At 39.0% G+C, this 23,219-nt stretch overlaps 1 protein-coding gene across 3 annotated transcripts in view; it reads left to right on the top strand.

Annotated features, from left to right (window-relative positions):
* The window catches only part of St7l (suppression of tumorigenicity 7 like), a 70,922-nt gene that overhangs the window by 42,009 nt on the left and 5,694 nt on the right, over positions 1 to 23,219 (top strand). For 2 of the 3 annotated variants that reach the window (XM_028889951.2, XM_028889954.2), the window contains exon 12: positions 19,458 to 19,608. In XM_028889951.2, the coding sequence (XP_028745784.1) occupies positions 19,458 to 19,608 (151 nt within the window). The remainder of the gene's footprint in view (positions 1 to 19,457; positions 19,609 to 23,219) is intronic. The other variant, XM_028889953.2, reaches the window with a different exon arrangement.

Below are 23,219 nucleotides of genomic sequence, written 5' to 3' on the forward strand. Positions count from 1 at the left end.
GGGCAGTGGATTTGCAAGTATCTTTGTTGACTTAGAGTCATTTGGATGGCTAGCTAAGAGCAGCACGTCTGGGTCAGATGGCAGTTCTGTTTTTAGATTTTGAGGACCCTATACTGATTTCCGTAGTAGCCGGTTGTGCGGATAATCCCACCAGCAGTCTATAAGGGAAGTTCCTCTTCCTTCACAGTCTCACCAGCGTTTTCTGTCATAGATCTTCTTAATGGTAGCCCTTCTAACTGGGGTGAGGTGGAATCTCAAAGCAGATTTAATTTGTGTTTCCCTGCTGACTAAGGATATTGAATACTCTTTCTTTCTTTCTTTCCTTCCTTCCTTCCTTCCTTCCTTCTTTTCTTTCTTTTCTTTTCTTTTCTTTTCTTTCTGATTTCTCTGTGTAGTTTTGGTGCCTTTCCTGGATCTCTCTCTGTAGACCAGGCTGGCCTCGAACTCACAGAGATCTGCCTGGCTCTGCCTCCCGAGTGCTAGGATTAAAGGCGTGTGCCACTGCTGCCAGGCTTGAATACTCTTTCAAATGTTTATTGTTCATTTGTGTTTCTTCCTTGAAATCTTTCTACTTAGTTCATTAGTCCATTTGTTTTATTAAATTTCATTTTATTTAATATGTAGCCAAGTAGAAACTATTTATATGTTATGCAATTCTCAATTATATTTTGAGTAGCCTATTTATTGATTGGGTGATTTGTGGGGTTTTTGGGTATTTAATTTTTGCCATTCTTTCTATATCCTGGATATAATTGCTTGTCTGACCTGTGGTTAGCAAACATTTTTCCTATTGCATAGGCTGTCTTTACTCCAGGGATTGTTTCCTTTGCTGTGCAGAAGCGTCTTGACTTAATGTAATGGCATTTGTCAATTCTTGGTTATCTCCTTTCCTCCTGTTTTGCCTTTGGTTGTATCTCACAATGATGAATTTTTGTCATGTGTAAAACATACCTTTTATAGGCTGTTTTATATATTTTTAACTTTACTTTTTTAATTTATAGGTAGAAATTAATTAGTTGTCCCTAAACCAAATATCAGAGCAGTTGACAACTCAGCTCCATCAGAATACACAGCTCCGTGTGCTTGTCTGTGACTTAGTTGTTTGTGGTCAGATGGTTTAAGTCAAGTGCAGCAGCGTAACTATTAAGATTTTCTGGAGGAACTTTAAGCTCTAGCAACTTGAGAATATCCCATTTAAATAATATTGCTGTCATATGAACTGGAAGAGCTGTGGAATTTGTGCCTGTTTTTGCCAGGTTTTATAAGTGATGAAGTATGCACAGCTCTTTCTCTTGTTCTGGGCTCTGTCCCTGACTCTCAGCTGGAAGCAAGCAAACATACAGGCTTTAGGGGTTTTCCCTTCGAACTTGGGGTTGTAATGACTTATTTAACCAACTGAAGAGTATCTTTTCAATAAATACATACATTTACATTTTCTTTTGTTATAAATTCATTCTGCAAATTTAAAGAGTATCATTTCAATAAATATGTACTTTTAAATTTCCCTTTGTTATAAATTTATTATGCAAATTTACCAAATAGTTGTATGCATCTTAGCAGTAAAATGGCCGAGGATAAAAGTATTTAAGCAGAGCCAAACGACGGTGGCGCACGCCTTTAATTCCAGCACTAGGGAAGCAGAGCCAGGTGGATCTCTGTGAGTTTGAGGCCAGCCTGGTCTATAGAGCGAGATCCAGGACAGGCACCAAAACTACACAGAGAAGCCCTGTCTCAAAAAAAAAAAAAAAAAAAAAAGTATTTAAGCAGGAAATATTTTCTGCTAACTTTCCACATAATGAAATGGATGTAGGTCTAGAGCTGTGCAATTTGTTAAAGCTGGAAGCTATTAGAAGTGTTACAGAAAGATGATATAAATCTTTTCAGGCTATGAATTTGCTTTGAAGTATTTCATTAATATTGATTGTTTATATAGATTTTTTTTCTACTGGGTGAATTTCACTATATGATAACTATGATATAGTACTATAGTAAAATAGAATGTTTTCATGTTTTTTTAACTTGTTCTTCATTACCTAACTATGGCTTTAGTTCAACAAAATGTTTTTTCAAGTCACTGAAAAAGAAAAATATTCTGTATCTTTTAGCTACTATAAGAATAGCCAAGTGTTTTTATTTTCAGTAGAAATTATTTCATATATTTTAAATATCCCACAGCATCCTGTTTTATTCATTTCTATTGTCTCATATTCTTTATTATTTATTTTTATGTGTGTGGGTGTTTTGCTTGTATGTATGTCTGTGTACCATGTGCATGTCTGGTGCCTGTAGAGGCCAGAAGAGAGTGTTGGATCCCCTAAACTGTGCTTAAAGACTGTTGTGAGCTACCATGTAGGTGGTGGGAATCGAATCCTGGTCCTATGGAAGAGAAGCCTGTGCTCTTAACCACTGAACCATCTCTCTACCCCACCTCATGTTCTTTATTTTCCATCCATAAAATATTTTCATTCTTTTTATTGAGATAATTCGTATAATGCCCTCCTTTACAGTTTAGAATTCAGTAGTTTCTGATATATTCACATGACTGTAAAATCAATACTGCTATTTAATTCTAGAACATATTCATGATTTCAGAATGGAACACTGTACCATCAGTAGATACTTCCCATTCCTTTTACCACTATTCTACTCTCTGTTTCTATGAATTTACTTGTTCAGGACTTTTCATATAGACTTGTACAACAGGAGGCTTCCATGCTTGACTTCCTTTACCTAGGATACTGTGTTGGTACTTCGGTTCCCTTTATGGATGATAACATCTTGGTTCTCTGTCCTCAGTGGGCATTAGAGTTGGCTCTGCTTTTTTGTTACTATGAACAATACTGCTGTGAATATGTACAAATGTTTGTGTGAGCACCTTTTCCCTTCTCTTTAGTGGAACTGATAGCTTGTATAGTAGTTCTGTGATAAATTATTTTTCTGAAATGACCATACTGTCTTATCAGCAATGTTTAAGGGTTTTTGTTCTTTACATGCATGCTTATAAATGTTATTGTTTGCCTTTTTTATTACAGTTATCCCAAGTGGGTGTGAAATAGTACCTTATGGTTTTAATTTCCATTTCACCAGTTCCCATTGATTTGAGTAGCTTTTAATATGCTTATTTGTGTATCATCTTTAAAGAGCTACCCATTCAAGTTCTTTGTACATTTTTTTCTTGTTTGGGGCATTTGGGTTGGTTTGGTTTGGTTTTTAGTTGTTCTGAGAAAATTCTCTCCCCCCAGCCCAGGTTTTCTTTTTGTTGTTGTGTTTTGTGTTTCAGAGACAGGGTTTTATATGAAGCCTAGGCTATCCTAGAACAAATCTTCTAGCCCAGGCTGGCCTTGAACTAAAAGTGGTTCTCCTTCCTCACCCTCCCAAGTGCTGGGATTACAGGCCTGAGCCAACAAACCAGGCTTCTACTTCTTTTTAAAAAATTATTATTGTAGAAAGAATTATATTTGTCTTCCCTTGCACATCTGTTATCTCAGCACTCAGGAAGAAACAAAGGCATGAGATTGAGGCCAGCCTCTATTATGAGGTAAGATACCCTGTCTTAAACAAAAAAAGAATGAAGCTGGCCAGTGGTGGTGCTTGCCTTTAATCCCAGCACTTGGGAGGCAGAGACAGGCAAATCTTTGAGTTCAAGATTAGCCTGATCTACAGAGTGAGTTCTAGGACAGCCAGGGATACAGAGAGAAACCCTGTCCAAAAAAAAAAAAGAAAGAAAGAAAGAAAAAGAAAAAAGAAAATGAACATGAATTATTATTACAGGAAGCCATTTATGCTCTCAATTAATATGCCTCAAGTCATTATGAATCTCATAATCACATATATGTTCACCCATGAAATAGAAACCCCCAAGTGGGTTTTCTGAGTGAGGTATAAATGTTGAAGAGCCTTCTGAGCCTCTTCATTAGGTAAGATACAGCTGTATACAAACCTAAAATATTTCCATCTACAGAAAGTTCTTTTATACTAATTAGCCTTGCCAATCACTGGAGGCAAACCATCACCATAGGTTACCTTGTGAAGATCAGAAAACAGGATATACTTCTGTGTTATGTATTTGGGGGTTTCACTTGGTTAGGCATTCACATTTGTGCACAAGCCTAAAAGATAGTCCAGGTTTGTGCCCTGCAGCTATCATAGATCACTGGAATTATAAATGTTGTTTATATAGTCAGTGATCTACTGTAGATAGAACTATTCTTATCACGATACTTTATATACAGGTCAGAATAGTATAGGTCACTTTAGGGACTAGTTATAGCTTGCTATAATAATTTGCTGAGTAGTTTTTTCTACAGTTTTATTTATTTTTGTTTCATGTGTTTGACTATTTGCCTAATTGTATGTATGCGCACCATATGCATGCCTGGCACCTGCAGAGACCAGAAGAGGGCATTGGATCCCCTGGAACTGGAGTTACAGACTATTATTGAGCTGCTGTGTGGGTGCTGGGAACTGAACTTAGAGCCTCTGCAAGAGCAATCAGTGTTCTTAACTGCTGAGCCATCTCTCCAGTTCCCAAAAGTTTTTATAAGCAAACTACTGGCATTCTTTTTTATTTTATTACTTTTATTCTTAAGCTTGAAGTAATTACTTTGCAAAACAAAACTACAGACTAGGAAGTACAGGAACATACCCACATGCGTTACGTCAGGTGATTTTTGTCAAAAGCGCCTATACAGTCTAATGGGATAAAGAACTCCCTCAATAAACAGTGCAAGAGCTTCTGATGATCTGAGGTAGGGAAAACAATGAATTTTTCTCATGGCAAACACTAAGATTAAACTCTGCTCATCTTTAGTGTGAAGAAAATGCAAAGAGCTGGGCATAGTGGTGCACATCTTTGATCCTAGCACTTTTGAGATAGAAGCAGGTGGATCTTGGTGAGTTTGAGGCCAGCATGGATGGTCTACATAGAGAGCTCCAGGCCAGCCAAGGTTAGACCTTGTCTCAAAGCAAAATAAAAATTATTAATGTGTTGTGATGTGATGTGATGTGATATGGTGTGTGTGTGTGTGTGTGTGTGTGTGTGTGTGAGAGAGAGAGAGAGAGAGAGAGAGAGAGAGAGAGAGAGAGAGAGAGATGAGGGGGGCCCATCAGATAATGTAGGTGTGGAGGTCAGAGGTCAAATTTATGGAATCAGTCCTCCCCTTCTACCTTTACATGGGTTGAACTCAGGCTACCAGGCTTGTGACGAGTTCCCTTTATCTGATGAGTCATCTTACTGATCCTGAGAAGTTCTTTTCTGTTTTGTTAGTTTATTTATTTATATATTTGTTAGTTTGTTTGTTTTGAGACAGGGTTTGTCTGTGTAGCCCTGACTGTCCTAGAACTTGCTTTGTATACCAGGCCTTGGGGATGGAGAGGAGTAGAACATTAGACAAGCTTGGAATGATGGTGCCAAGGATCTTGAGGTAGAGGCTAGCCTGAGCTATATATATGGAGACCTTGCCTCAAAACAGTATATGGCTAAGAATGTAGCTCAATTGCTTGAGTGCCTAGCAAGAATGTAGTCTTGGGTTTATTCCCTGGAATCAGAAAAACTGAATGTATGGTGACCCAGGCCTGCAATCCCAATGATTTTCATGATGAATCAGACCCTTCTTTACTAAACTGTAATATAAAATACACAGATCACAAATTGAAAGGTCATCCACAGCTACATAACAAGCTTGAGGCCAGCCTGAGATACATAAAACCTTGTCTTGAAAAGAAGATAATAATAAAAGTAAAACAAATAACAAAAACTTGAATACAGTTCTGTATTCTGAACACATATTTAGGAATATGACATCTGTAGCTTTTAGAAGTTACTTCTTATTTTCCAAATAAAGCTGTTTTTAGTGTTATCTTTTCAAGAAAGCAGACCACACCTGGAAATTTATGTAAGTACAAGAGAAGTTTTAAAAATTATTGATACAAAGAAAGTGAAATCCTTTCTGAGCCAAATATGTTAGTGTATACCTGTAACCCCAACTTTTTAGGGGCAGAGGCAGGTGGGTCTCTGAGTTCTAGTCAGTCAGAGCTACATGGTAAGACCCTTTCTTAAAAAAGACAAAAAAAAAAAAAAAAGGACAAAGTAAAATCCTTTATGGTTGATCAGAGATTGAATCCTGTAGGATGTTCTAAGTTCCATACAGTTTGTATTTCAGTATGACCATAGCTAACCTGAGCATGTTAGCCGCATATATAAAGCCATGAGGCAGACAGTCGTTTAATTAAGAGTCTGGGTGGCACAGTAGAAGTAAAGGGGGAAATAGGGCAGTGGTGTTGAAGTCTGTTTCCAAATTTACAGCACATGAGACCTTTCCATTATGCTGCAGTATAGCCTGACTGGAGAGTTAGGCTGTGAAATCTTCTCTTTGGCTTTATAGGGGATGTGAAAAGGGGTTTTCCTACAAGTGTCTTCCCTAGTCTCCCTTCCCTTTCTTCTCTTTACTCCTGAGGCCGGTAGGTATTATGTTTTTCTTGCTTTACTCACATAGCAATTCTGTTTGCTTTCTCTCTGGGAGTTGTGTTTAGATTCCCCAATACATACTCATAGGCTCTGCGTTCAGCCTGCCTGTCTAATCTCATAGAATGTGCACTGAGAACACTAATTGCAGAGATAAATTGGTTCTTGGTGTGCATGACTGATCAAGAGCAAAGTACCTTAATTCCAGATGTCTTCAGAGAGATTTTTCTTTAACCTCTGCCTTTAAGAGGAAGATTATAAAGCATAATCATTACTTCAGGTCAGAATTATATTGCTTTTGGTCAAAAGCTGTTGTAAGATTTACAAAGTAATAGAAAAGAGTAATCTAAGGATAAATTATAAAGATCAAAGCAGTTGAAAATTAAATAGAATTTGAGTGTAAGCTTAGATATGGTTTTAGACTCTTAAAGAAACCGTCCATGCGCAAAGGCCCTGGGTTCGATTCCAAGCACTGAAAAAGGAGGGAGCAAGGACAGAGAGCAAATGCTTGACCATATATCATCATGCCTTTTAATTATTGCTTCCAGAGTAGCTTTAATTTTCATATGTTTAGTGAAAAGCAAGGGACTAAAGTATGTATTTAGAAACTAGATTTATGCCAGACATTTCTCTCATTTATTACCAGTACAATAAAATGGGGTTATTCAGAGGTCATTTGGGAGGTCCAGCAGAATACACTAGATGCTGGCTTTGGTTTATATCCAGTTATATTTTATTTGCTGATAATTTCCAAATCTATATCTTTTAATGCTGGTTTGCTCCTCATCTACAGACTTGTATTTCTATCCTATAAAATTAATTCAGATATTTTATTGTTTCAAACTGAATTTTTAAATGTATTTTAAGGTAATTTCTCTTATTTCATTTTGATTTATGACTTCACTATCCCTTTCATTCATTGTTGTTTTGTGTGTGTGTGTACTAGAGGTGATGGTGTATATTGAGACATGGCCTTACTATGTATACCAGGCAGGCCCCAAACTCACAGCAGTCTCCTTGTCTCAACCTCCTAGTTCATGTAGAATGCCACCATGCCTGGCTTTCCTACATTAATTTTTCCCTCTGCCCTTTCCAAAGGACTAGCATATTATAACCTTTTTTTTTCCACACATGTTTATTATAGCTCTAAAAGGATACACAGCTTAATTCCAAAGAGCAAGATCATTTCATTTCAAGTTCCACAGTCAGTTTCCACTGTACAATTCTAAAATTTTACTGCCTACATTTTATTTTCAAACAAGTGAAAAGCACTGAGGCAGACACTGTTCATTTTACATGAATGTGAAGTTCCTTTGTGCATTAGCTTAGTGATCAAAATAAATATTGACCACGTCCTGTGAGAATGGACAGTGCAAATATATTATGCCAACAAATTCTCAATGGATTCCAAATTATATTGGCTGCATATCTAAAGCAATCACATTAGAGTCATAATTAGCAACTGCTGATTCAGATCCTTATTTAAAGATAGAACGCACAAAGAAACCAGTGTCGCTGTTCAATGATAGAAATATTTAGGACACGACATGGGTATTTAATCTCTGGCTTGGTTATATCTGAAAAATTAACTTTCACATAGCATGTTTAGGTACTTACTTCTTTCTTAGTGTACGTAATACATAATTACCAAAAGCACAAAAAAGTGGAGCCAGCTGCAGTGGCCCATATCTGTAATTTCAACACTTAAGAAATGGAGGCAGGGGGAACAGAAAATCAAGGTAATCCTCTCTCTCTCTCTCTCTCTCTCTCTCTCTCTCTCTCTCTCTCTCTCTCTCTCTCTCTCTCAGAAATTGTTCTTTTAAAGCTGCTCAAATAGGAGCTCCTATATATTCTTATGAGAGCTCTGTTTTGTCTGCCACCATAGAGCTGTGCTCATGTAGCATTGCAATGGTAACCAATTTTTACTCCAGTATATAGTTGTTGTACTCCTGAGAAAGCAATTTTTTGAAAATGACAGCAGTTTGGTGTATACTAGAATGTCCATGGACTGAGAAAACCACTGCTCTAAAGTTGTTTTGACAAAAAGCATTATTTTCCCAGGGCTGTACTATAAGCTGATCAATAATGAGGAATCTGAGTGATTTGGAATCAAACAAAGTTGACATGCATCTCCAGCAACATAGCACTGCAAGGACCTGTTCCATTGCAGGTGGCAATAAAGCCTATACAGCATATTATAATCTTTAAAGAGTCTCAAGTCTAGGCTTCACTACTCTCATTAACTACTGTGCACCCTCACTACCTACCTACTTTTTTTTTTTTTTTTTTTTTTTTTCCCGAGACAGGGTTTCTCTGTGTAGTTTTGGAGCCTGTCCTAGATCTCACTCTGTAGACCAGGCTGGCCTTGAACTCACAGAGATCCACCTGGCTCTGCCTCCTGAGTGCTGGGATTAAAGGTGTGTGCACTACCACCCTGCTCACTACCTACTTTTAAAAATACATGTTATTATTGATATTATTACTGAAGCAAAGGGGTTTTTTTAATGTCAAATATTTCAAAAGTTTCTAAGGTTAAAAAGCCCATTATTTGGTCAACTTCTACTTTCTGGAATTAACTATTATTTCTGCTTATTATAAATGTTATCAGACGTTTATATTCCTATCCTCTCTCCCCCACTCCCACTCTTCCACCCTGACACAGGATCTCACTGTGTAGTTTAAGCTGACTTTGAGGTTAGCTTTAGACTCATGGTCTTCCTGCCTCAGCATCCCAAGTGCAATGATTGTAAGTTTTCAACATAATTGCCCAGTACTTTATAGAAATTTCTAACCTTCTAGAAGTGATTCCAAAAATGTCACCATTTCTTGTGTGAACGACTAGACAGTGCCCACTGATCTTCCTCCCATTAGCCCCTTTCCACTGTATTGCCAGTTTTCTACCAACTAGCAAATCTCACTTTGCTTTAAGACTTCTGTGTATTCCCTGGTGTTTATAGGTGAGAACCAGCCCTCTAGTATTACACTAAGGGAAGCTCTTCAGTCTGACTCCTGTGTCTTCCTGCCTCTTGCTTTGCTTCTTATCTCATGGCAATGTCCCTGGGTTGGTCGTGTCCTACTGTATCTCCCTATCATTGTACACATGTTCAATCTCTTCGCCATCTGCCATTCTCTAAGCGCTTGATCATCCATTGTCTTATTTTTAAAAGAGTCTGTTTTAATTTGCTAAGCCCCTAAATGTGTGTTCTGGTTTAAATGTGCATGTTCTCCACAGGCTCATGTATTTGCATTTGAGCACTCGGTCCCTAGCTAGTGGTACTGCATTATAGAGCCTTTTGGACTCTACATGGGCAAATATAGGGCTTTGGGGTTCTAGGCTGGCTTTGTGTTTAGCTCAAATTCTCTCCTTCCTGTTCTGAGATGCAACAAGAAATATCTCAATCTCCTGCTTCAACTGGACCGGCCATATCAGCCACTGTCTTCCCTACAATAATAGATTATATAGCTTACACTAGAGTCAAACTACATCCCTCCATTAAATTGTTTCTTTCAGGTGTTTGGTCATGGTGATATGAACTAATAGAGAAAATTGATACCAGCAATGAGGTTGTTGCTCTGATAAACCTGATCATGTGTTTACACCTGGTTTGTAGGAAGAATGTGGAAATGTTTGGAGCTGTGGACTAGAGAAGCCCTGGAGCTTAATGGGCCATTCTGGTAGTTCAGAAGATCAGAGTATCTAGAAATGCATATAATAAAAGGCAGGCTTATGAAATTTCAGAGGGGAATAAGGACTATTAAAAATTGGATTAGAGACTATTCATGTTATATTTCGGACAAAAGATGTAAGTACAGTCTGCCCACATGCTGAAAATTAGAGTGAAACTAAATTAAAAAGTAACATACTAGGGCTGGCAAAATGTCTCAGTGGGTAAAGGACACTTGCTGCCAAGTCTGATGACCCGAATTATTCCATCCCTAGAACATACATGGTGGAAAGAGAACCAACTTCTACAAATTGTCCTCTTACCTCCACACATGTGCTGTCACACACACACACACACACACACACACACACACACACCAAATATTTTTCCCTCTTTTTCTTTGTTCTTCACTCATACATTACATCCAGACCACAGTCTCCCCTCCCTCCACTCTTCCTCCATTTCCTTTCAGAAAAGAGCAGGTTTCCCAGGGATGTCAACTGAACATGGCATAACAAGTTACAATAAGACTAGACACAAATCCTCATATCAAGGCTAGATGAGTCAACCCAGCGGGAGAAAAAGGGCCCCAAGAGCAGGCAAGAGAGTCAGAGACACACTTCCACTGTTAGGAGTCCCACAAGAACACCCCGCTGCACAACCATAACACATATACAGAGAACCTAGCACAGACCCAAGCAGGCTCAGGGATTGTCCCTTCAGTCTCTGTGAGCCTGTATGAACCCTGCTTAGTTGATTCCATGGGCTCTTTTCTTGTGGTGTTCTTTTTTTTTTTTTTTAATTTCTTTATCTTTACTTTATTTGCATTGGTGCTTTTGCCTGCATGTACGTCTATGTGAAGGTGTCAGATCTTGGAGTTACAGACAGTTGTCAGCTACCATGTGGGAGCTGGGAATTGAACCTGGGTCCTCTGGAAGAATAGCCAGTGCTCTTACCCCCTGAGCCATCTCTCCAGCCCCTCTCGTGGTGTTCTTGACCCCTCTGTTTTTTAAACCACTCCCCCAACCTCCGCTTCTTCTGCGGGGTTCCCCTTGCTCCACTTAGTGTAACAAATGTTTTTTAGGTTTTTGTTTATTTGGTTGGTTGGGTTTTTTGAGACAGGATTTCTTTGTGCAACAGCTCTGGCTGTCCTGGAACTCACTCTGTAGACCAGGTTGGCCTCGAAGAGAGGTAGATGGGCCTGTCTCTGCCTCCCGAGTGCTGGGATCAAAGGAGTGCGCCACCACTGTCCAGCTTGTTTTTTTAACTTTTAAGTACTGGACTAATTTGTTTGATTGAGGAAATTTTAAGACAGCACAGCAGTTAGGCTGTGACATAGTCAGGACTCACTGCTTTCTTCCTGACTCACAAAGAAGAGAGTAGAAAGTAGAGTGGAAAGGTATGAAAACTGCACTTTGGCTAGGAAAGAGCTTGAACTCAGTTCAAGTTGCAGACAAAGCCAGTAAGGCCCTATAATTGTTAAAGAAATCATCACCTTACAAAAAGGCTTCATACTCTGTACTGGGCAAGACCCCACACATTAAAATGTCCAGGGTGTAGACTGGAGACGGTTTAAAAAACATGAAGGAAGAGTTCTGGAAAAGACAGAGCCTTTGGTGTGCTGTGCTGAAGACAGCTCCCTAGGGAAATGTTGTCTCTGATTCAGCCAGAGACATGCAGAGGGCTCTGCAGTCATGGTCTAACAGGTCTAATTTGAGGCTGCCTCTGGAACAGGCAGTGAGACTTGGCATCATCCCTATGTTGCTACTTTTGCAGGCGTGTAGGACACGAGTGAAGTTTGCAACAAGGTTCCAGAAAGTCTCCGAAGCCAGGCAATATGTTGCAGGGTCAGATTCCACAGAGAAGCGCCTAGAACGGGATGTGTGAAGCTATGAAAGTGAAGCTTAAGTTGCAGTAAAGACCCCAAGATATTGGAGATGCCAGGAACATGAGATATCTATTAAAAAAAAAAAAAAAAGCTGCAGGCACTGAGTGGGATGACCCAGGAGAGTGGCCATATATGCTGCAAATACAGGGATGTAGTGGTGCAGCCACCCAAGCTTGTGGGAATTCAGATGATGCTGTCATGAACCCTGGGAGCTAGACATGTTGCTATAGTGTTTGTGCTTGCTGAAGGATGTCAGCAGCCTTGCTTTGGTCTGGTCTTTCCTTGTTATCCTCCTATCCTGAATGGGAATGTTTTGTCTGTGCCATTGTGTATCTCAAGTCTGTAACTTTTTTTTTTTATACTCTCACATTTAAAAGCTAGTTTTGAGTCTTAGAAGAGATTTTGGACTTTTGAATAGTGTTGGAATTATAAGACTATGGAGACTTGAAACTGGAATGAATGCATTTTTCATTATGAGATGGCCATGAGCCTGTAGAGGCTGATGGAGGAATGTTATTGCTAGAATGGGAAATGACCCCCATGGGCTTATATGTTCAAACACTTGTTCCTCAGCTGGTAGCACTGTTTAAGAGGTTGTGGAACCTTCTGAACATAGGTCCTAGCTGGCAGACATAGGCTGTATGGGAGGCTTCAAGATTCTAGGCAGGCTTTACTTCTGGCTGGTACTCTGCTTCTTAGTCCTTCAAGATAATAGGAAGCCACATTACAACCGCACCCCATGGACCCTGATGTTTCAGCCACCATGCCTTCACTGCCATGATGGATTGTGACCCCCAAACCATGAGTCAAAATAAACCTCTCTTCCCTTAAGTTGCTTCTGTCAGAGTGGCATAAACTAATGAACACAATACGGTCCAATGTCCTCTGCTCCTTCAGCACCCCAGTCATATTTTGGCAGAAGGTTTTTTGTTTGTTTGTTTTTTGTTTTTAATGATTCTATTCCCTCTCTGTAAGAAAGGGCCTCTTGGGAGTTGGAGAGGTGGATCAGCAAGAGCACTTGTTTCCCAGCACCCATATGGTGGTTCACAACCATACATAACTTTAGTTTCTGGGGATCTGATGCTTTCTTCTGCCTTCTGCTGACACCAGGCATGCATGTGGTGCACAGATTATACACACAAGCAAAACACACATAAATAAATAAATAAATCTAAAAGTTAAACAATTCTTGGGGATGGGAGATGTGGCTCATCAATTAAGAGCACTGATCTTTCCTTTAGAGGTTCTGAGTTCAATTCCCAGCAACTACATAGTGGCTCACAACCATCTCTAGTGGGATCAGATGCCATCTTCTGGCATAAAGGCATACATGCAGATAGAGCACTCATATACATAAGATAAATAAATCTTTAAAACAAAACAAAAACAAAACCAAAAATTCTCATACATTGCAGAAAACTATCTTTTAAAAAAAGTAGCCTCTTAGCCGGGCGGTGGTGGCGCACGCCTTTAATCCCAGCACTTGGGAGGCAGAGCCAGGCGGATCTCTGTGAGTTCGAGGCCAGCCTGGGCTACCAAGTGAGCTCCAGGAAGGCGCAAAGCTACGCAGAGAAACCCTGTCTCAAAAAAAAAAAAAAAAAAAAAAAAAAAAAAAAAAAAAAGTAGCCTCTTGTCTTAGTCATCATTTTATATTGAAGCTCTGCCTAGTATATAACACTCAATAAATATTGGTAAATAGATGTACATAGTTTAGAATTATGTTTTTTTTAATTAGAGATCATTTTATGCTCATTAATGTTATAAGCCATTTCCTTAAGTTTTTACAAGTTTGGTTAATGATAGTGTATTTTACTTTTAAGGATAGTATAAGCATGATGTCATTTCTTTTTTTTTGTTTGTTTTTGTTTTTGTTTTTCGAGACAGGGTTTCTCTTGTGTAGCTTTGCGCCTTTCCTGGATCTCACTTGGTAGCCCAGGCTGGCCTCGAACTCACAGAGATCCGCCTGCCTCTGCCTCCCGAGTGCTGGGATTAAAGGCGTGCGCCACCACCGCCCGGCAACATGATGTCATTTCTTAACATTATTAAATAATTTAACTTTTAATGAATAATTGTATATTAATTAAAATGTTGGTTCTGTAGAGGCAGAAAGAGAGATGTAAGATTACTGTGTGAAGAAAGAAGTATGTTGCACAACAGTTTGATCCAACAGTCAGTATAGTATGTACAGGAGCTAGGACCATAGCTCAGTTGTCATGTGCTTGTTAGCACGTGCATGCCCTGTGTTCATTCCCCAGCATCATACCAAAGTGTTCTATGCGCAAAAAGGAAGCTAAGTGGACAAAGCGTTATCTTTATCTTTTCTTTTAGTCTCCCAACATGAAATGCCTTCTTTTTTATCGCATAGCTCTGTTAACTTCTGTGGTTTATACATTGCACATGTGCTTTTCTAAGCAGAAAAAGGACTAAAATAAAACCATCTTTCAGTTTTTTTGTTTTTTTTTTTACTTGATTCTCCTTATAGAAATGAAGTCTAGGTAGTTTTTCGTTGTTGTTAGCTGTTTGTTTTGTTTTTGTTTCTCCAGAGTTAGAAATGCCTGTGGCAGGGCTGGGATAATGACTCAGCGGTACAATGCGAGCTGCACGGCCACGGAGACTTGAGTTCCGATTCCCAGCACCCGTGTAGAGCCGGGGTGGCGAGCTTGTATGTCTGTCACCCAGCACATGGGGGGAGGGGGCTGTCAACTGTGACAGAGACGGGGAAACCCAGGGGCTTCCTGGCCAGTCATTCTAGCCAAACAGTGAGCTCCAGGGTCAATGAAAGACCCTGTCTCAAAAAAGTGAGTCGGTGATGCCAGAGGGGTGGCTTGACAGGTAAATGTGCCTGCTGATGATGCAAGCGTGACAACCCTAATTCAATTCTCAGAGCCCGTGTAAAGGTGGAAGAAGAGAAAACCAACTCCACAAGGTTGTTCTCTGACCTCAGGGTACACACACACACACACACACACACACACACACACACACACACACTACTACTACTACTACTACTACTACTACTACTACTACTACTACTTAATAATAATAATAATAGCTACAACAATAAAGAGAAAATTTTGAAAATAGGGAGTAATAGAAGAAGACATCTAACATTGAGGTCTAGCCTCCACAGTCTACACCTGTGTGCACACATGCTCATACACACACCTCCATATTAAAAATGTCTTTAGGTAGAAACTGATATATGAGTTTGAAGACATTTTGTTGTATATATCAGCTCAGCTCAATTCATTATTTCAGTGACTATTTTAGGTAGTAGAATGTGCTAGGTACTGTAGAGAGTACAAAGGATAGAGTTTCTGTTGTGCATTAACTTACAGCCTACACTGGATAGCTGTAATTCCTGAATAGCAATTCTGGAGGGCATAAAGTAAGTATTGTAGTAACGTTATATTTTATTTTAAGTGCACTCTTGTGTGTTTATGCTAGGGATTGAAGCCAAGGCCTGGAACATGTTGAGGACATGGCCTACACTGAGCTGTCCCCAAGATCCATTAAGTACATTTAAAAAAATATTTATTTTTATTTTATGGGTGTTTTCCTTGTATAGATGTATGTGCATCATGTGCATTCCTGATGTCCACAAAGACTGAAACAGAGCCTTGGATCCTCTGGAACTAAAGTTATAGATGGTTGTGAGCTGCCATATGGGTGCTGGGAATTAAACTCAAGACCTTTGAAAGCAATAAATGCTTTAACTACTAAGCTAATTCTCTAGTACCAGGCCCTTTTTTTTTTTAACTGAATTTTTTCTTATATTTTAGGAGCCAAATTTTCTTTTGGTAGAAATTGAAAGAATATTTTGCTTTAAAGTCAAAGGACATTTGGGCTAAGGATTTATTTCAGTGGTCAGAGTTACTATGCAGTGTGCGTGGCATCCTGGGTTCCAGTGTCGACCGCAAATCAAAGCAAAATACAAATCAAATGAAAAATATGAATTATAATTTCTTATTAATGTGCCGTATTTATTTATGTACTGTGTACATTGATGCTGAGAATGGTTGACAATGAAAATGTAGGTATATAGTTACTCTTCAAAAAATGTTTCCTGGACATGTTAAGTTGATATGATTAACCAAGTGTCTTTGCCTACATGTACCCAAACACTAAATACCACATCATAAGCTTTGTTTAAAGCCTTTGCACTCTAAATGAAAATGCGTGGGACTTCCCCCTCACCCCGCATTTCTAAATTAGAGTTTTAGTAGAAAGGCCATGAGTTAAGAATTAAACCATTTTCCTCTGGAGCTGTGACACTGGCCTTCCGATGCCAACCCACTGTGATAACACTGTGCTTCCTACTGAAGACACTCTCAGTGCACATGCAGGGAGCATGAGGAATCGTGTCAGAGGTCAGCCATTGCAGTCCATTTTCCCACAGCCGCCTGGTGTGAGTGATCTTTTACTGTGTTTCAAAAAAAATGGGCCAGGATTAGAGAGGATTAGAAAGAATATTACCCGCCTGAATATAGGCCCAGGGCGCTGAGGAGAGAGAGCCCAACCAGGCAGCAAATGGGCTTTGCCTGACCAGGACGCAACCTCTGCTGCATTCCTTTTAAGAAACTGAATGGGAAATGTTAAGTACCCAAACTGGATTAGTAAATAATCTCATAGTTTGTGACATCTGCTAAAATAAATTGATGAGCAGACTGCATTCTTACACTTTGAGGAGCCAGAAACATCAAGAGTAGGAGTAATTAAAGCTGGGCAGTGAGCTCAGTAATGCATGGAGAGGCGCACTTCATAAACAAAGAAATATCATTTTAGATGATTAGTACAATGAGTATGTAGTATGAGTTACTTAAGGCTTAAGATTTGACATCCTTACAACTTTTTTTATTTCTAAGATTCTCCCTGGATCTATTATTGCTTATAATAAAGCTTAAAATTTACAGCTCTGTCTCTTTATGTTCTTTACAACTTACACTCTGTAAGATGTGTGACTGTATATTTGAGACACCTCTCTTTACATTTTACATAATTTTTAAATTTTATATAATGTGTGTAGGATTTGGACTTCATAACACATTAGTTAGTAGCAAATTGCTTATGTTCAGAGAGGTTCTTCAAATCTGCTCTAGAAGGGAAGTGCATAGACCTCAGGCTTAGAAGGGAATTTAGCTAAATTCTTAAGGTTTTGTTTAAAGTCTACCACTTAATATTAGATCTAGTGTACCAGTGGTTACTTTTATATCTTTCTTAATGAAAGTCATAAACTTGGTTAATGTAATAACTATGATTATACTGATTTTAGTGTCTGCTTTTGTGTTTCTGGTTTTTTGACATGCTGAAGATTGAGCTCAGATCCTTGAACATGCTAAGCAAGTGCTTTACCACTGAGCTGAACCCCAAACCCTCCTATTTTTTGTTGTAGATTATAAAATTAGAAGGAATGTTTGCTTAAAGAGTTTGAGATAAGCTAGGCATCATGGTGGTGCGTACCTATAATCCTAGCTCTTAAGAGGTTGTGGCAGAAGAATTACAAGTTTGAAGCTAACCTGGGTTGCATAATAAGACACTGTCTCTGAGTGAATGAATGGTATGAGGTAAAATTTGGTTTCATCTGTGGAGAAAATGTCTAACGGGCACCTCACCCATGCCTTCAGTGCGTGTGCTCTATGCTTTCTGGTGCAGTGCCTGTGCTCACCTCGGGCCTGTGCTTTCAGTGTGTCTTCTCTCCTCACATCTGCTCATTCCCAGTGTAATGATCCATATTCTGATCACCTTTAATATCAACTCAAATCAACATACATATACTATCGTATAGCTCAGCATTACCACCCAAGGTGTTTACTCAAGAGAAATGAGACATAATCAAAGCTTGTGTATAAATACTTGTTAATATTACCATTTGCTTTTGTTTCTTGCTTGCTTGCTTTTTCTGATTTTTGTTTTGTTTTGTTTTTAAGACAGGTTCTCATGTATGCCACCCTGGCCTTGAACTCAAAGTGTAGTCAAGGATGACCTTGAACTCTGATCCTTCTGCCTCTACCTCCTGAGTATTAGGATTACAGGTGTGCACCACCATATTGGGTTTAGGTGCTAGATATCAAATCCAGGGCTTGATGCGTGCTAGGCAATCACTCTACCAACTGAGCCATGTCCCTAGCCCAGCATTATTATTTCTAAAAGCCAAAAAGTGGAAAGGACAAATGTCTGACAGCTAATGACTGTGTATTTATGAGGAATGTTATTTGACTCTAAAGAGAAAGGGGTACCAATACGTGTTGTGACCTAGATGAACCTTAAAACCGCTAAATGAAAGAAACCAGTCACAAGTTTCTACATACCATATATTATCACAATAGTATTATGAAAACATTATATTATTCCATCTGTATGAAGTATTCAGAATAGGCAGTTATGGAGACAGAAAATAGGTTAATGCTTGGTTCAGAGAGACAGGGAAAAATGAGGCAGTGAGAATGAATGATATGAGAGGGTCCAGTGTTCCCCTCTGAGGTAATGGAATGTATTCAAATGATGATGGTTGCACATGTTTTTGAATGTAATAAAAACCATTGAATTATCTATTTCAAATAATCTAGTTCTGTGCTATGTGAATTACAGCTCAACAAAGCTGTTTTAAAAACAAGATAAAATTAATATTTCCTACTCACATAGACATTGCTTATACTTTTATATGGGCTCACCACAATCTGATTATAATTGTTTACTAAGAAATCTGTTTTTCTCATTATGTTACGGGTTTTTTTAGTGTTCCCTAGTGAGCATACTGTCTTTTACCTAGTGAATATTAATTAATTGACTTTACCCCACAGTTAAGTTTTCCACCCATAAAATAGGAATAAAAGAAAACAGAATTGAATGATGCCACAAAGTACTTTCAAGAAACTGTATTTTATGACTTTATATTTAATTGTTTTTTGGAACATATTTGCTCTCACATTTCCTCAATTTAACTTTCTATTTTGTATTTTTGCAAGGTCACATAAGTTGTTCGTCAATTTGTTTTTATCTATAGGAAATTCTCACTTTGGAAGTTTGCAAGTATAACAAGCACTTTAGGGGCTGGAGAGATGGCTCAGAGGTTAAGAACACTGGCTGCTCTTCCACAGGTCCTGAGTTTAATTCCCAGCAACCACATGGTGGCTCACAACCATCTGTAATGAGATCTGGTGCCCTCTTCTGGTATGCAGGCATACATGCAGGCAGAACACTGTATACATAATAAATAAATCTTAAAAAAAAAAAAAAAACCAAACACTTTAGACAAGTTTTCAATTGGAACTGCATGTTATTTTAACTAGTTTAATGTGTGTGTGTGTGTGTGTGTGTGTGTGTGTGTGTGTGTGTGTGTGTGTGTGTGTTTAAACCAATTCGTAACATTTGAATAAATGTTTTGTGGATGTTTTCACTTAACACAATTTAATTTCTTGGTGTGGATGTGTTGTTTTTGCAGTACTTACTAGAGATGAAAAGTTTAATTTTACCTCCGGAACACATTCTGAAGCGAGGAGATAGTGAAGCAATTGCCTATGCTTTCTTTCATCTGCAGCACTGGAAACGGATAGAAGGTGCTCTGAATCTCTTGCAGTGTACATGGGAAGGCAGTAAGTATTCTTTGCCAGATGTAATGCTAATCTCTCTTAATGTTCATTGCATCCACATGCAGTCTTTTCAGATGAGATTGTGTGAGTTTCAGAAGGACTTGGATTGGTTTCAAATAATCTCTGTGGCATTATATTTGGTAGAAGAAATAATTTAATATATCTGGATGCCACATTGGGAAAAGCAGAATGAGGAACTATTAGGGTATTTTGCTAAAATTGAGTATTTGTAGTGAAAGAAAAATGAAAATGTATGCCTTTTAGTTTATAAGCTTTTTAAATGTGGTTAAGTTTTATTGTTGCTTTAGTTGTTTAGTTTGGTTTAGTTTTGTGATGAGGTGAGAGAGGTTGAAATCAAAGCCTTAATTATACTAATAGCATATGCTGTATCACTGAGCTGTACACCCAGCCCTGTTCTAATACCAAAAAACAAACAAACAACAAACAAAGAAAAGAACCTGGTTTATGAGCAGGAAAAATGGCTCAGTTAGAGCACTTGTTGCTTTTGGAGAGTACCTGAGTTTGCTTCTCAGCATCCACATGGTGACACACAACCTCCCAAACTCCAGTTCTAGGAGATCATTGTCCTCTTCTGATCTCCAGTGGCACCAGACACACAACTGATGCACACATATACAGCAGGCAAAGCATTCATTCACAGAAAATTAAATAAATTTTAAAATATAAGAATAAGAAATGGGCTGGGCGGTGGTGGCGCATGCCTTTAATCCCAGCACTTGGGAGGCAGAGCCAGGCGGATCTCTGTGAGTTCAAGGCCAGCCTGGGCTACCAAGTGAGCTCCAGGAAAGGCGCAAAGCTACGCAGAGAAATCCTGTCTCAAAAAACCAAAAAAAAAAAAAGAATAAGAAATGGTCTGGGTTTTTGTTGTTGTTGTTGTTTTGTTTTCAGATGTGTTCTAGCAACCGTTCTGGTTTGTTTTCCGTCACTGTGATAAACAGTATGGCCAATAGCAGCTTCCATTTTACAGTTTACGGTCAATCATTGCCAAAGCAGAAACCCAAGGCAGGAGCTTCATGCAGAAACCAAAGAAGGAGGAACATTTTATTTGCTTGTTTTCTCTGGCTTGCTCAGTTTGCTTTACTACACAGCACAGACCTGCCTGCCCAGGGGTGACACCATCCACAGTGGCCTGGGCCCGCCTACATCAGTTAGCAGTTGCGACACTGTCCTATAGAACATGCCCACTGGCCAGTCTGGTGGAAGCCATTCCTCAGTTGAAGTTCTCTCTTCTCAGGTGACTCTGGTTTGTGTCAAGCTGACAATAAAAGCTAGTCAGTCAGTGTAGCAACTCTCTTCATTCCCTCTCCCTCTCCCTCTGCCTCAGTGTCTCATGTGTTTCAGGCAGGCCTTAAACTCACTATGTAGCTGATGCTGGTCTTAAATTTCTGATTCCTGCTACCACCTTCCAAGTACTAGAACTGTAAGCCTGTGTCACCACACCTACCTTCAGTTTGTAATTGTGGTAAAACTTTCATCACATAAAATTTACCACTGTAGCTGTTCTGTGCCCAGTTCAGTAGTATTGGGTATGGTCACATTGTTGAGCACCTATCATCAGCATCCATTTCCAGAATCTTTTCATCTTCCCAAACTGAAATTCACATAATAATCTTTTCTTTTTAAGATTTTATTTAATTTTATTTTATATGCATTGGTGTTTTGTCTGCATTCATGTCTGTGTAAGGATGTTAGATTCTTGGAACTGGAGTTACAGACAGTTGTGAGCTGCCATGTAGGTGCTGGGAATCGAACGTGGGTCGATTCTGGAAGAGCAGCCAAGGCTCCTAACCACTGGGCTTTCTCCAGCCCACACATAATTACCTTCATCCTCACCTTTCCAGCCACTTTGAGTGTTCCTAGCTCTGACTCATGAGTTTAGTACTTCATACAGTGCGGTTGCACAGTAGTTATCCTTTTGGATTTCTCTTATTTAGCATAATATTGACAGTGCTCATCTGTGTTGTGGTATGTGTCAGTATTTTGCTACTTTTTTGTGGGGCTTGGCTTTGTTTTGTTTTTTCTTTTGAGACAGTCTCACTCTGGCTGGCCTACCACTTACTGTGTAGCTGCCCCTGCACCTTTCTTTTCTCTGAGACAGGATCTCACAGGTGCTCTGGCTGGTCTAGAACTTCATTCTTTGTTTAAAATGTGTTTCTTTGCATTATAACAGACAAAGAAAGTAGCTAATTTATTGCTGTACTTTTTCTCTTTTGACCATACGTTGTCATCCAATAATATCTAGAAACCTTAGGTGAGGTAAAATAACCAACACTGTGCACAGAAGACAAAGTACTTTATGAAAACTACACATATAAACTATGGTCATAACTGAAAACCATCGTCTAGATGTGAGATGCTAGCAAAGAACCTTCCTTTGTCTTCTTCCTTCCCCTCTTTACCACTCCAGTGAACAGTGCTAGCTCCCTGAGGTAGACTACTAAAGGTCACCCCCAGAAGACAGTTCTTCTGGTTGCTCTACTAGAACTCTATTATATATTTTTAATGGAAGCACTCAACATCTGTCAGATACCACTTAAATCGTTCACTCCAGGTAGAATCCAGTTTCATCATATGTCCATCTCTGTCTAGTGTCTTCATAATTCTGCAGTTTTGTTTTGTTAGATGCTATGACTGAAAGAAGTGTCATGATAGGAATCAGTGTGGAGCAGGAAATGATGATGGTGATGTCTGATCCAGTGCCAAGGTAGAGAAATTGTGCAGCGTCCAAGAGGTTCCTAAATATATTTCATTAGTAAGAAATGTTTTGAGATGTCTGTCTTTATGTTGTCATTTTTTGGAGTCTTCCTACTTTGGCCTCCTGAGTAGTTGACACTATAGGTTCAAACACCACAGCCTGTTGAAATTATGTTTACTTTAAAAGGAAGTATGAATTAAACTTTTCAATTTATGTATAGTTTTTCAAATTTCTGAGTGGTGTGTGTGTGTGTTGTTGTTGTTTTTGTTTTTGTTTTTTTCAAAACAGGGTTTCTCTGTGTAGTTTTGGTACCTGTCCTGGATCTTGCTCTATGGACCAGGCTGGCCTTGAACTCACAGAAATCTGCCTGGCTCTGCGTCCTGAGTGCCGAGATTAAACGTGTGTGCTACCACTGCCCGGCATACATTTCTGAGTTCTTAGAACATAGACTTTTAAAGTTGTTTGAACCTACTAATTAGTAAGCCATATTTACTAAGGCCCCAATTTAGAATATGAGTTTAGTGTGCTTGAGGCCCTGCATTCCATAACCACTACCACCACCATCATCAGTAAGACATGAGGACATCATTATCTGTGAACCGAGAGTTTGGACATCTCTATATAAGCACTTATTAACAACAATCATACACTGTGCTTGACACTGACAGTAGAAAACTAAATCAAATTGAAATTTTGCAATTGAGTAGTTGAATGACTTTGAGTGGTTAGGCTACTTCCAGTTGATTATAAGGTCCTCAGAGCCAGGGACTTTCTCATTCATTTCATGTCTGTCTCTACTGCCTGGTATTCTGCTTAGCCCTTGAGGGATTTTCACCAAGTATATAACTTATGCTGCATTTCATGCATCTTGAGGAATGATTTCCTTCCTTATGTTAGC

Source organism: Peromyscus leucopus, chromosome 6 (genome assembly GCF_004664715.2).
Source record: "Peromyscus leucopus breed LL Stock chromosome 6, UCI_PerLeu_2.1, whole genome shotgun sequence".
Classification (NCBI taxonomy): domain Eukaryota; kingdom Metazoa; phylum Chordata; class Mammalia; order Rodentia; family Cricetidae; genus Peromyscus; species Peromyscus leucopus.